Source organism: Prunus avium, chromosome 1 (assembly GCF_965620075.1).
Source record: "Prunus avium chromosome 1, drPruAviu1.hap1.1, whole genome shotgun sequence".
In the NCBI taxonomy this organism is placed as follows: Eukaryota; Viridiplantae; Streptophyta; class Magnoliopsida; order Rosales; family Rosaceae; genus Prunus; species Prunus avium.
This window is the reverse complement of record NC_142284.1, coordinates 7,942,516-7,957,009: the sequence shown is the minus strand read 5'-3', so window position 1 is coordinate 7,957,009 and position 14,494 is coordinate 7,942,516. Positions and strand designations below refer to the sequence as shown.

At 37.1% G+C, this 14,494-nt stretch overlaps 1 protein-coding gene across 1 annotated transcript; it reads left to right on the top strand.

The window, feature by feature from the left end:
- The first annotated feature begins 5,164 nt into the window (after nucleotides 1–5,164).
- Nucleotides 5,165–13,224, top strand: LOC110766382 (cyclic nucleotide-gated ion channel 17). Its single transcript, XM_021969700.2, has 7 exons — nucleotides 5,165–5,518; nucleotides 6,393–6,978; nucleotides 8,645–8,857; nucleotides 8,968–9,266; nucleotides 10,888–10,999; nucleotides 11,346–11,582; nucleotides 12,169–13,224. Exons 1-7 carry the CDS (start codon nucleotides 5,490–5,492, stop codon nucleotides 12,892–12,894), a joined length of 2,202 nt encoding a protein of 733 aa, XP_021825392.1. The 5' UTR covers nucleotides 5,165–5,489; the 3' UTR covers nucleotides 12,895–13,224.
- The last annotated feature ends 1,270 nt before the right edge of the window (nucleotides 13,225–14,494 follow it).

Below are 14,494 nucleotides of genomic sequence, written 5' to 3'. Positions count from 1 at the left end.
ATGAACCCAAAAGAAATTCTAAATTATAAGATCAGATTTCAATTTTTTTTTTCAGGTAGTCGAATATCAACTTATATAATGGAGGAAGAACAAATTGAAAGGCAAGAAATTGAGAGGGAAGAAGAACTTTATGAAATCATTAGGTATTTATTAATGGCAATCCAAGCAGTAGCTCATGCGTTGAATGAGTTTATGATTATCATGCATAGTGAAAATGTTGAACGTCCATTAACTCGGCGAACAGTTACTAGGAAAGGCTTTGAGTGAGGATCCTGAGCATTTCCGACAAATGTATAGAATGTATCCAAATGTGTTTCACAAGTTGTGCAGTATTATTAGAGAAAAAACACTGCTACAAGATACAAGGTTCATTTGTGTAGAAGAAATGCTTGCGATATTTTTGCGTGTTGTGGGTCAAAATAACAGATTTTCTATAATACGTGACACATTTGGTCGATCCCACTTCAGTGCTAGTAGAAGTTTTAACAAAGTTTTAAAGGCTTTGAACACATTAGCACCAGAGATGTTAGTCAAACCTGGATCTGCAGTGCCAGCCAAAATAAGGGAAAGTACAAGGTTTTACCCTTACTTTAAGGTAAGTGTTGTCTTGTGCATCTTGTTTACTTTTATATAATATTTTTAAAATCAAGATATAAACTTTGAATTTATTTCAGGATTGCATCGGAGCGATCGATGGCACACATATTCCAGCAATGGTAACAGGAGTTGACGTAAGCAGCTATCGTAATCGTCACGGAACAATATCACAAAATGTATTAGCAGCTTGTAACTTTGATTTAGAATTCATATATGTGCTTAGTGGGTGGGAGGGCTCAGCTCATGATTCAAGAGTACTAAATGATGCTTTAACAAGGAGGAATGGACTTAAAGTGCCACAAGGTATATATATATTTTTTTTCTTTTTTCATTAACTGTTTACATTAGATCATACATTGGATACTAAAATATGTGTATTCAATTATCAGGTAAATATTTCTTAGTGGATTGTGGATTTCCAAATCGACGCCAATTTTTGGCTCCATTTCGAGGTGTTCGATATCATCTCCAAGAGTTTGCAGGTCAAGGTCGTGACCCTGCAAATGAAGTTGAGTTGTTCAATCTTCGTCATGCGTCCTTGAGGAATGTCATTGAGAGGATATTTGGTATATTTAAATCACGATTTACAATTTTCAAGTCTGCACCTCCATTCCCATATAGGACACAAACAGAGTTAGTGTTAGCTTGTGCTGGACTGCACAACTTTCTTCGAAAGGAATGTCGATCAGACGAGTTTCCTATTGAATTGGAGAACGAATCTTCATCTTCATCATTACCAGTTAATGAAGGAGATCCTGAACTAGTTTTCCAAACACAAGAACAACAACGAGCACATGCTAATGAATGGAGGGTTGGTATAGCTTTGAACATGTGGAGAGATATTGGCCACAATGACACCAATGAGAATTAACGATAACGAATGAATGTTGCATATTTTTCTTTCAGCGTTGCTTTCAAACTTGTTATAAATTTGTCACTATACTTTCATGAACGCCAGTTACTTTGAATTTCTTATAATATTTGCTTTTTGTGTACCTTTTGGACTGTGTGTCATAAATGCAAAATGCAATATGAGTATTTCAGAATTTGAGGATCTGAGATCAAGGTGTTAGCAAACATTGCCATTTGTGTGTGACTAATTAAATAATGTTACATTCAGTGATTGTACTTTGTATGTTTATACACAGGTGTTTGAATTCTTATTCTTATCTACAAGTTAAGTCGCCGAGAAAAATATCATACTTTGAATTCAAACCCTCCACTGACAAATCACAAAGGCTTGTGGTGTGGGTTGCCTGTGTTGACCAGTCATATAAATCTCACAGTAAAGAAAAATATATTGTCTATAAGAACTCAACAAGTAGCAAAGTATTAACAATCTCAGAATCAGAAGCCAAGCAAACACAGTCAGTGATTCTGAATTCTAATGGAGCAAAGCAGAGGCCTGAGATTGATACTTCTCCCACTGCCACTTCAAGGCCATATAAACCCCATGCTAGAACTGGGCAACCTTCTTCACTCCAAAGGCTTCTCCATAACCATCGTCCAGACCAAGTTCAACTCTCACAACCCTTCAAGCCACCCACACTTCACCTTCCACTCAATCCCTGTCGACTTATCTGAATATGAGGCCTCTGTAACAAAAGTGATAATGTCCATGCAAATTGATCTGAATCTATAACAAAAGTTCATATAAAAGTATGGAAGTCTATAATAAAAATTTATGCAAGTTTATTAAAAATTCCAGTAAAACCTATAGGAGTTATAAAATTCTAGGAAATCTGTCACTTAAAAAAAGTCTTTCAAAATCTTATACAAACCTAATTGAATACACCCCCCTTAGTGCTGGCATTGCTAGATGCATATTCCTTGGTGAAAAAGAAGGTCCTCCACAAAACCCTATATTGGTTAACCTCTTTGTAGTTTGTGGAAAAGGCAGAGAGTGTATGTTTTTTTCCTTCAAGTTTTCCACTATGAGTTAACAATGATTTTGCATACAAGAACTGAAACTATATATCTGTATTGTTGGTGTGGCATCTTGCCACTACATCTTCATTTTCTTTTCTAATACAAATTGAACAAAAGAAAAGAAATTTGATAATTACTATTCTTGGATTTAGATTCTTAATGATCTAGGTTCTTTGTGATTTTAATTCACAAAACACTGTGTAGGGGTCTTTTTCTTCTGGCAGCAGCAAATGGGCTGGGCCGCCATAAGAAGCAAACTGGTGAAATTATCCCCCTGTGTCTGAGTTCGAAGATCAAGCCCCAAGAATGTCTCGAAAGGGAAAGATGGGGTATTAAAGTAGGAGAGAAAGGGTTTTGCAGAGAGGTTTGGTTGAGAATGAGGGAAAGAGAGAAGAAGATGGCTTGAGTGCTTTTTCCGGCAGCTTGACAGAGATTCTGTCAAGTGTCAGAATAGCTTGCCAAGAGGGAAAACTAAGGAAAAGGGATGGGCTAAGCACGAAATTGCTGGGTTTTTGGAGTAAGAGAGGAAGCTTGCTCTCTGGATGTGGTTGTTATGATGGGTAGGAAATGCCTCTTTTTATAGGCTCTGGAAGCTACCATTTTTCAAGAAACCCTAATGGTTCCTATCCAATTTAGCCAAATCTCTCCCTTCCTTTCTTCTTTCCTCCCTTGACTTTTCCCATCTTGGTGAAATTTCCTCAGTTTATTTGCACAAAATCAGGAATTTTTGGGAGCTCAAGGCCCTTTCCCGCAGCTACCTCAGAACTCAGCAATCTCATTCCTTTCCTTTCTTCCTTTTTTTTTTTTATGGCCAGGTCTGATAAGGGAAAGAGAATGGGTATGCATGCTGGTTCAAACGGTGATCTGCGCTCCAATATCCCTTGGTCCTTTGGAAGTTTTTACTTGAAACTTGTCCTCCCATGTGTTGGAACTTTCCCAGCAACTCTACATAGTGGACCTCCAGACTTCCCTTCGTGGCTTCGTTCTTCAGCCAGGTGCTAGAGCTTTGCAGCTCTTCTATTGTAATTGTATGGGCCAAGTTGGTTTATTGAGTAAGTGGGCTATCTCTATCAAGCATTGGGCTTTTTTTGGTTGAGTCAATAGGCCATTTTGGTTGGGCTATTTTGGTTAGGATATTTTGGTTGGGATATTTTCTCTTTTGTGCTCACCCACATGTTTGGGCCTAAGAAATGGGCCTGAGTTCCGAGGCTCCCAAGCAACCCCGGGACTTCCATTTCTTGGCCCATCAATGGGCCTCATGTCAACTTATTACCATCCATACCACAACCCACTCAAGCAAGCCCCAGACATCTTGCGTGGCTTGGGCCCGCTTAAGCTTGTAGCGTGGCGTGTTGCTTATTTGCTTGACGTGGCATGTGTGCAAGCGCATATGACGAACTTTCGCATGCCCAAATCGAGTTTCTTCTCGGTAAGGTCTCGCATTGGGACGAGAATTTATTTGGGCCGAACCGTGGATTTTTTGGGCCTCAACACACTGTTTAGTGTTGACTTGGTTTTGAAGTTTGGTACTGTTTGGATTCTTTATTGTACGTATTATGCAAATGAAATGATGTAGTTGTTAACTTCCAGTAAGTAGTATGAACAATTGTTATACTGTTCATACCTTGCAACTAAGTTGATTTTTGTGACATAATATTAACAGTGTACTTCTATGACATAGCATTAACAGTGTACTTCTATGACATTGTATTAAGAGATTTTCAGTAACAAAGTGTGGTTTATATTTTGCTCTATATATGTGTACTTGAAGTTTATGATATGCATAATGTGATTTTTATTAGGAAGATAGTTCTATGACATAGTATTAACAGTGTACATTTTTTTTCTTCTTGTAGAGGTATTTCCTTTTGCCTTTGCGATTGGTTCTGGTGAAACTATGGACAATTAGATGTGGTTTCTGCAAAGGATATCGGATGTCTTGCTAGGCTTTTTTGGGGGTTCTTTTTTAGTTTTTTGTATGAATGGTATTAACAATGTACTTCTATGATATGGTACTAACAATGTACTTCGGGCTTGCTGGGCATGTTTTGGGGTTTTTTTGTAGTTTTTTTTTGTATTGGGCTTGTTTTAAGTTAATCAATGGCAGTCATGTAATTTATAGGAACTTCAACACTCATTTCTTATGTAGTAAATGATTTTTGGGTATGTTTCTAAAGTGCATTCCATGTGAGGTTTTTTTATAATTTCTACCCATATTTTGGGTATAATACTAAAGCTCCCTAAAAAAAACAAGAAACTTTTACACAAAACTGATTTTTAACACTAAGAAAATTATTAAATGTGATAATAACATCGCCACATAATGCTACTAATTTACGTCTTATAACATTAGTGAGTCACATAGTGGATTGTAGTCTTCAAATTGAGTAGCACTAGATAAGTAATTACAATTGTCGCAGCCATGTGTCAAATAGAACGAAGAATATACTTTTGTTTATTCATAAAATAAAACAAAATAATTATCTAAATCCAAACCACTGAGGGCTAGATTGGCATTGCCACCACCACCGCCAATAGTAAATAGTGTTTGCCACGGCATGAAGTCATTCAAGTGGACCCACATTCGTCAATGGGGAATAAATAATTAGAATATGAGCAATTTGAGTTTCACATTTGTTGACAATTGTTGACTTGCTTATGTTCTGTTTGGTTTCTTCAATCTGAACACAGACTTTCATTCTCTTGACTCGCGGAGTGCGCCTTAATAGATTCTCTCAAACCAAACATTCACCACATGGGTCACTCAGCAAACCACTCACACACTCTCTCGTGTGCTCAGCTCACCTCTGTTTCTCTCTCTCGTGTGCTCAGCTAACCTCAGATTTGCAAACTTGGTCACAGAAAAAGAAAAATCCCATAAAGGGTATTGTAGCGGTGCTGTTTTTGCTATGCTTAGGGGTTTCAGGTGAAGGGTTGGGTTCAGCTTTCTCCTTCTTCTTGGCATGGAATTGAGGAAGGAAAAGCTTGTCAGGTAAATTACCCACAATATATTTTTTTGTTAAAATTGTTTATCTATTTAGTTTTTCTCTCTGTTTGGTTGCTCAGAAAGTGTAGGATTTTTGTTTTTGTTTTTTTATTTTGTCTTTGAGATGAAAGAGATGAAGAAATAGATAGGACTGAGCTGGGTAAATATGACAGAAAATACCTGCTAAAGTTGTCTGGGTATCCCATTTTTCATTTCCCTCTTTTTCCAGTGTTTGTTTGGGTACTGAGAAAATATGATAAAAAAATTCTGGAATTCTTTACTATATGGGACCCGTGAAAACTATGGCTTTGCTAAACTATAAATCCAACTAAACTTATTTTGCTTATTTTTAGTCTGATAGGGCCAGTGGAAACCAAGCTCTTCTCAGTTAAGCATATAGTTTAATATGCTTGATTTAGGTAGGTCTTACCTATCTATAAACGTATACAACTTTCAACATCAGTTGTTGGTATCATTTTCTGGGAATTGTTTTTCCCTATAATTTTCTGTTTGTTTGTTCTGGAAATATGGACAAATTAATGTTTTCACTGATTGGGAACAGAGGGACGAATTCCATCTGATTGGAGCCTGCGGCCTAGCACGGCTAATTTGTATGATTTGATCAGGCCGTGCCTTACTGGAAACCTTAACAGCATAGAACAGGAATTCCAATTTGTTATATGTTTCACTTTGTTTTTTTCATTTTTTTTACAAAGCGTCCTTTGTTTACATCAATTTTGTTGAAACTTTCATCACATTTCTTCAGCACGTAGGAACTGTAATTAACTTTAAAGACTACCTTACTCCTGGAAATATTTTCTATTAACTCAATCTGAGCATCAACATTCTCTAAGACTCTGCTCACCTTAATGTGGTTTAGGTTTTATTCAGAGGAAAAACGGCATGAAAAACGGCATAAAGAATCTTTATGGGGAAGAAGAACTGAACCATCTCAGCTTGAAAAGTCATCATCTCAATATAAAGTTTCATCATCTTCATTGCTTAAATCTGATACTGGCCTAGTTGGGGCCAGAAATAGATTTGTTGAAACTTTCAGCGTTGGGCATTCAAAGGTGTTTCCCGAAGACCATGAGCCTTGGCGCAAGAGGATACTTGACCCGGGTAGTGAGATCGTGTTGCAATGGAATCGGGTTTTCATTATGTCGTGCTTGGTGGCACTTTTTGTTGATCCATTGTATTTTTACTTGCCCATGCTTGGAGAGAATACAAACACATTTTGTGTGAAGACAGATTCGAGGTTGCGAATTGTTGTCACTTGTTTCCGGACCATTGCAGATATCTTTTACTTGTTGCATGTGGTCATAAAGTTTAGGACAGCTTATGTTGCGCCAAGTTCTCGCGTCTTCGGGAGGGGTGAACTTGTCATGGACCCAAAGAAGATTGCTCAGAGGTATATTAGATCTGACTTCTTCATTGATCTCATAGCCACATTGCCCCTTCCTCAGGTATTTTTCTGGAATATAATTCTATGCAATTTTAGACATTGTAGATTTTCTTATTTAGTTGCCGTTTCTGTTTAGATTATGCTGCATCAGGCAATAAGTGAAAGAAAATTGTGGAAACCTTCCAATGACAATGGCTCCTTAAGACCATATGAAGTTTGGGTTTCATTTTTACTTCTTTTTAAGATTCTATTTTTTCAAGAGAGAGAATATGTAAAAGAGCCAGACTAGCTGAGTACTACTCTATATATTACTGAAGTGATGATGAGCAGCAATAAGCCAATCGGATATCCAAGTAATATCAATCTGAAGAAGAGTTTGTAAAGATGAAGTGTGTGAAATTTTCAGATTAGTAAACAGGTAACTCACATAGTTATTGGCACACCCAAATATAGCAAAATAGTTTAGCCTGCATAAATATGATAGTATAGAAGAAATATGATTTTGGTTAGGGATTGCTTTTTGGTGCATTTAAGTTAAAGGGAATGTGATTCAGTCAATGATATTGGGTTATTTTTGCTTTGATAGATGAATTATGTTTACATTGTCAGTGATGCTTTGATCTTTTTAAGATTTGAGGAATTTCATGTGCTTCTAGGTAAATTCAACATTCTCCTTCCCAGTAAACTTTAGGCTTCTAATGTCCCTATCTACCTTATGAGTGAATATGTTTATTACCGCTCTTAGAGTAGAAGTGACAATTTGGGTTTCTGTGTTGCATTTGTGTCAGGTTGAGGAACATGAATTAGAATAATTGGTTTGACATGAAAACGATACAATTATTAATGATATGGAATATTCTCAACATGAACATGACATGATTATTACACGTATAACATCAGCAACATGCATAACCCCTTTGTTAATCAGGTTTAATTGAGCCATATTTTGGTGGACATGATGAACCTGTTCATTAATGCGTTAATAACCCACCACTATTGAAATCTTACCTATATCCTTCATTAACACTAGACTTAAAATATTATATTTAACATTAAAAAAGAAATGTTTATTATTAAAAATCTTAATGTTGAATTGAATTCGTAAATAGGTTTTGACCATGGGTGATAGGTTTCACACAATTATTAGACGTGTCAACAGGACCCTATTATTCAACTTGTCAATTCTTGATATTTTCGGGTTAGGCAGGTTGGCTTGAAACACAACTGCTTATTATATGTGTTAAACGGTTTGACAGTATTTCAATTTGAAGATGATTGTACCCAACCCAAAGCCGTCTAATTCGTGTCTTTATCCTGATGTGTCAAAGATTGCCACCCACCCCTTTGTCTGAGGTGAGCTTTTGCAAGCTTCATGGATGATACCAGGCTAATCATTGGAAAGGTAGATTGTGAAATCTGGTTGAAATGTTTAGGTATTGGATACTGTGCATTCTACCCTGATAAATACGGGATGTTAAAAAGTAATGTCTAATAAAGTATTATTCTTCAAAGATGGAGATGGTGAATTACTTTGTTTAAGAGAAGACATTTAGTAGCCTCCTTATGTGTCCATAATGGAAGAAATGCTAGATTCAGTAACATGAGATGACACTACAATCTACTCATTCCCTTTTCTTTGTCCTGAAGTGTTAAGTTCATAAGTTATTGTTGTAATATTTTCCTGGGTGAGAAAGGTGAAGTATATCTGATTGAAACATCATGTGCAGATAGTCATCTGGTTTATTATACCAGCAACGAGAAGGACCCAAACAGATCATAACAACAATGCACTTGCCCTAATTGTTTTGCTCCAATATGTCCCTAGATTATATCTTATTTTTCCGTTAAGTTTGCAAATAATCAAAGCAACTGGAGTGGTCACAAAGACTGCCTGGGCAGGGGCTGCATATAATCTTCTCTTGTACATGCTGGCCAGCCATGTATGTATCTGCACTTACTTTTGTCTTCCCCTTGAATCTCTCTCTCTCTCTCCTCTCTCTCTGAGTTCGCGAACAGGATGCTAATCTATGCCATTTTACTGTTGTTGCAGGTATTAGGAGCAGCATGGTATTTGCTATCAATTGACAGATATACCTCATGCTGGAAGTCATTTTGTAAAAAGGAAGTAAACTCCACAGAATGCTTGCTTCCTTATCTAGATTGTGACAATTTTAACAGCACAGGTTACCAGACATGGGCTAAAAGTACAAAAGTGTTTGAGAATTGTAATCCTGCAAATGACAATTTCAAATATGGCATATTTGAAAGTGCAGTGGCAAAAAAAGCTGTTTCCGCTAACTTCATCACAAAGTACTTCTATTGTTTATGGTGGGGCTTACAGCAACTAAGGTATGATGTTTTTTCTTTGTAAGGTAGAAAGGTCTGATTTCATGAAGATTTAGATGCCTTATTATTTCACACTCTAAAACCATCAAAGCGCTGTTTCTATACCCTCTGTCTAACAATATGTTTAATTTAATAGTAAATAGTTTATGCATTGATGGTATTCGAATAAAAAAACAGAAATTAAACCTTGCCACTAATAAAAATTGCAATAAACATGAGTATAAAGTCTTTTAGGAGAGGCATAGTCAAAGACGGATTAATTCATGGCGGAGAAAAAGGGAAAAGTTATTGATAACAATGACCCATGGATCAAAAAAGGTTGATGGCTTCAGGCTCATAAGTTATTGATAACAACACTCCACTCTTGGAATTTTTTCGGACTATTCAAGCCTTGTATGTTTTGGCGGATGAACTGCTTAAAAGGGTTTCCATGGTAAATCGAACCAGCAGTTTCCCGGTTAACCCAATTCAATCAGCGAGTTTAGTGTGGTTTTCAGAACTATGATCTCATCCGTCTTCCAACTGTCACATGAGCATAGGCAGCAGCATGCATCTCTTCTGTGATTCTTGCTTAAAAGGTTTTAGTTAATGAATTGAGTTACTATGGTTGTGGTGGTAAATTGAACCGGTGGCCAGCTGGTTCCTGGTTAACCCAGTTCAATCAGCCAGTATAGTGTGGCTTTCAGAACTATGTTCTCGTCAGTCTACCAACTGTCACATTAACATAGGTAGCAGCTTGCATATCTTCTTTGATTTCTGGCTAAGGGACCATTGATAAGTGCACATCCTGGTTAAATTACTGTGCAGTCTTAGGTTTCATATGGAGCATCATTGCATAACTGAATCAAACTGGAAAGCATATGGGGTTGTTTAGTCAAACGATAAATGGCTGCAAATAAGAATTGACCTTAAGATGTGGAAGAATTTTAAGTTTCACTGAATTCGGTTGAAGTATGAAAAGATCTCAATGAAAATGTGTATTCTCTCTCTTACCCTATTTCTGTCCCAAAAGTAATTTCTACATATATCCATGTTTATTATGGTATAACTAATAGACAATCATAAGATGTTCTTTCCAAATATGGCATAACTAATAGGCAATCATAAGATGGGCTTTCCATGCTGGAGACATACACAACATGCTTTCACCAGGAATGTTTTTGTTTAGCTTGTATACTATGTTGCAGTCTAGTGAGAATCATATGCCTGGCAAGCATTGGGAAAAAGAAAACCAAAATAAATATTATCAGTTTGATACTCTGTATTAATCGGTAAACAAGTGCTTCAGCTTTCTGGAATAGGCCTGCACCTTATGTATAGGGGTCAATGCTGATCTTACTTTGAAATATACAGCTTACTCATTGGTTCCTTGGTTGTATGCTCATTGATTGACATGGTTGCTGCATGGTATTGGTAATATGCAGGGTTTAGGGTGTGGTTACCATTGGTGGTTCGAACATATCTTATATGCCAATGGACTAACAGAAAACTTTCTATAAGAAATGGCAGTCTCTTCATTTTCTTATTTCAGAATAAGTGCAACTTTATGATATTAACATTTTTTAATCCGTTAATAAATGAACAAAAATGTTTGATTTATCTTTTTGCATTCTTGTTGTCTCAGTTCATATGGGCAGAATTTGTCAACAAGCACTTTTATTGGAGAGACATCATTTGCCATTCTCATTGCCATTGTAGGTCTTGTACTATTTGCCCACTTAATAGGGAATATGCAGGTATTGGGAAAAGGCTTCTTACTTTGTTTCTTGCTTTTATTATTTCTTTTCTGCTGCTTGAAGTCTGTTGAGTGTTCCTTTTTTACTTTTTTAGTCGTTAAATACATCTCTCAAATGATGTTTGAGGAAACTTATTAATTATTATTTTCCGGCTAGAAAGTTGAGTTTATACAGTATTACATACAATGATAACTTTCTCTGTTACTGATTGTTTCTGACAGGACATGCCTAGACTAGTAACTACATTTAGTTATATTTCTGATTCAACTACATTAGATTAATAATAATGACTGTTGATGCATGTTGAATTGATAATTTATACTTTGAGCTTGTCTTTAAATTGTAGACCTATCTCCAATCTATCACTGTGAGGCTTGAGGAGTGGAGGCTTAAGAGAAGAGACACTGAGGAATGGATGAAGCATCGTCAACTCCCTGAAGATTTGAGACGGCGTGTTCGACGCTTTGTTCAATACAAGTGGCTGGCAACTCGAGGAGTTGATGAAGAAGCCATTCTTCATGGCTTACCTGCTGATCTCCGTCGTGATATTCAACGCCACCTGTGCTTAGATCTTGTTCGAAGAGTATGATCCTCCCCAAGTATTTTTATTTTAGGGCTTAAAAACAACCTCACTCAATATCCTTTGTCATATTCTATCCAAAATAATGGGATCAGAGGATTCTCTGGGCGGTCTAGATGGGGCATGGCGCCATAGAGATCCTTTGGACTGCTATTTCTGGGTACCTCGTATATGCATGTGCAGCATGTATTAGAAGGCAAACCTTATAGTTTGAGCACAACACTGCTTCAAATGGTGTCTGAAGGCTCCAGTTCCAATTTTATGTTGGATTATGGCCAAAGTTGATAGCTTACCAAGTTAAACAGGCATCACAGATTTAGTATACTGCCTATCAAAATGTCTCGAAATGCATGGGTTCTCTACACTTCTCAAGATTGATTTGTTCACTAGTAAATTTGATTCGCTTGGGAACTTGGCCTAATTTATTGTGAGCTATAACAACACTGCACAACATGGGGGCGTAACCCCCTTACAATGTAATAAATTTGGTCAAATAACCGATATAAAACCTCAATGATTCCTATGCTTTGAAATGAAATGGTAATTACTTATGTGATATTATACTAACCTTTATTTTCTCATTTCTCAGGTCCCTTTCTTCTCACAGATGGATGATCAGCTTCTTGATGCAATATGTGAGCGTCTAGTGTCGTCCCTAAGCACAGCGGGCACTTATATAGTCCGAGAGGGTGATCCTGTGACAGAAATGCTCTTCATTATTAGAGGTGCTCTGGATAGTTCTACTACCAATGGTGGCCGGACTGGTTTCTTCAACTCAATAACTTTAAGACCTGGAGATTTTTGTGGTGAGGAGCTGCTTGCATGGGCTTTGCTCCCAAAATCCACGGTTAATTTGCCTTCTTCAACACGAACAGTTAAAGCACTTACTGAAGTTGAAGCTTTTGCATTGCGGGCTGAAGATCTCAAATTTGTGGCCAACCAATTCAGACGCCTGCACAGCAAGAAGCTGCAGCACACCTTTCGGTTTTACTCACACCATTGGAGAACATGGGCAGCCTGCTTCATACAGGCTGCTTGGCGACGCTACAAGAGAAGGATGACAGCAAAAGATCTGTGCTTGAGGGAATCCTTTGCTTTGGATGAGAAAGTAGCCTATGAGACTGGGGAAGGGGAAGAAGAACATCTTTCTGTTGGTTCAAATCCTTCCCAGGCAAAAATGAATCTCGGGGTCACGTTACTGGCTTCAAGGTTTGCTGCAAACACTAGAAGAGGAGCTCAAAAGATCAAAGACGAGATGCCAAAACTACGAAAACCTGAAGAACCTGACTTTTCCACTGAGCATGAATATGAGTAGTAGCCTAAATTAGGCTATGGGTGTAAAGATAGCTATAGCTTTTCCTGACAAGGGTGACACTCATTCATTTACAACAGAATCCTTTCAGTTGGGGGACTGGGTATTTCATGTTCCACATGGATTCCGGCTGATTGCAATGCTTGATATCATTCTCATCCTATTTATATCCTCAGAATCGATGTTGTGGGAAGAGATTGTTTTTGGAGCTTGGGATGTTGGAGAAGTTGGATTTTACTGGAACATGTATAAGATTGTATATTACTCTTGTGCCACTTAGTTGTTAGCTTAATCACAGCAAGGCTTGCCCAAATCAATTAGCCAAACTAAAAAGGGTTGTCTTATCCAATTCCAAATAGAAGACTTCATGGCAGGGAAATTCTGAAAACTAGTCTTTAATTTTTACCTCATTGAACACTTAGCCATTTTTTAGAATTTACAGACATTAGAATCCGTGCCCCTCTGAGTAATGCTTTAGGCTCCTCAAATAGCCCATATAGTTAGTTAATGTAATAGAATTGAAGACCTTCTAGAAATGATTGCTGGGGAATTATAATTCTACATAAAAAGGGACAAGAAGACCTTCTAGAGCAATACAGAACCACTACATGGATGAAAATGATTTTAGAGAATAAACTTAACAAGATATTCATCAACTCATTCCATGTAGGCATATTGATCAACTAAAACACAAAAGTCAAATGAATTAAACTAAAAGCATTATGATTTTCCCACTCCTTTTTTATCCACTTACACTCCATTTTTCTAAACAAAAAGGAGTGTAGGTGGATAAAAGGGAAGTGAGAAAATCATTTACCTATATTTAGCTTAGGCACTAAAGTAGGCATTGGGTTTAACACTCTCTTCAGTGTTGGAAAGGGTATCACTATAGCCAAACATTACTTTTACAGTTTTACGACATGAGGTTATTTCGGTTTTTACTATATTTTGTGTTTAGTTTGTGATTAAGGGCTTGTTTGGGAGTGTGATAGGTACCAAAAACCAGAAAGAGATTGTTGGTGCTAAAAACTAGACAGGTAGTGGTAAGACTTATTGTATTTTCTAATTGACACAAATTTATATGCAAACAACCAATTAAAAATACCCGCAAGTGCACGAATCTATTGAGGTATAGATTATGTAAGTACGGGGTCGATCCCACAAGGAACTATCGGCTTCCTATGAGTTCTAATTTGAGCACGTAAAGAACAATAATTTAACACACCACACATGCACAAATTCAGAATGGAAACTAAAAATGAGCAAAGAAAAGTAAGAGAAATGAAACAACACAAGAAACCAAAGAAAAATACAAACAGCACTTTCTATCACCCTTTTATCACCATTTGGACAGATTCGTTTCTCTGTTTTTCAGCTTCGACCTCTGTTTAGTGTTTGGCCTATAACTTTCCAACAATTTGTCCAAATTTCACGTTCTTTATATGGTTGGATTCAGCACACAAAAAGGAAGAATACAGCCCGGATCAAAATCCAAAACCAAGTACAAAAACAGACAAAACGCGATGACAAAAACACACCACGTTTCAAACAATGTAAATTTAAATTTAAACACACAAATACAATTTTTTGGGGGGGGGGGGGT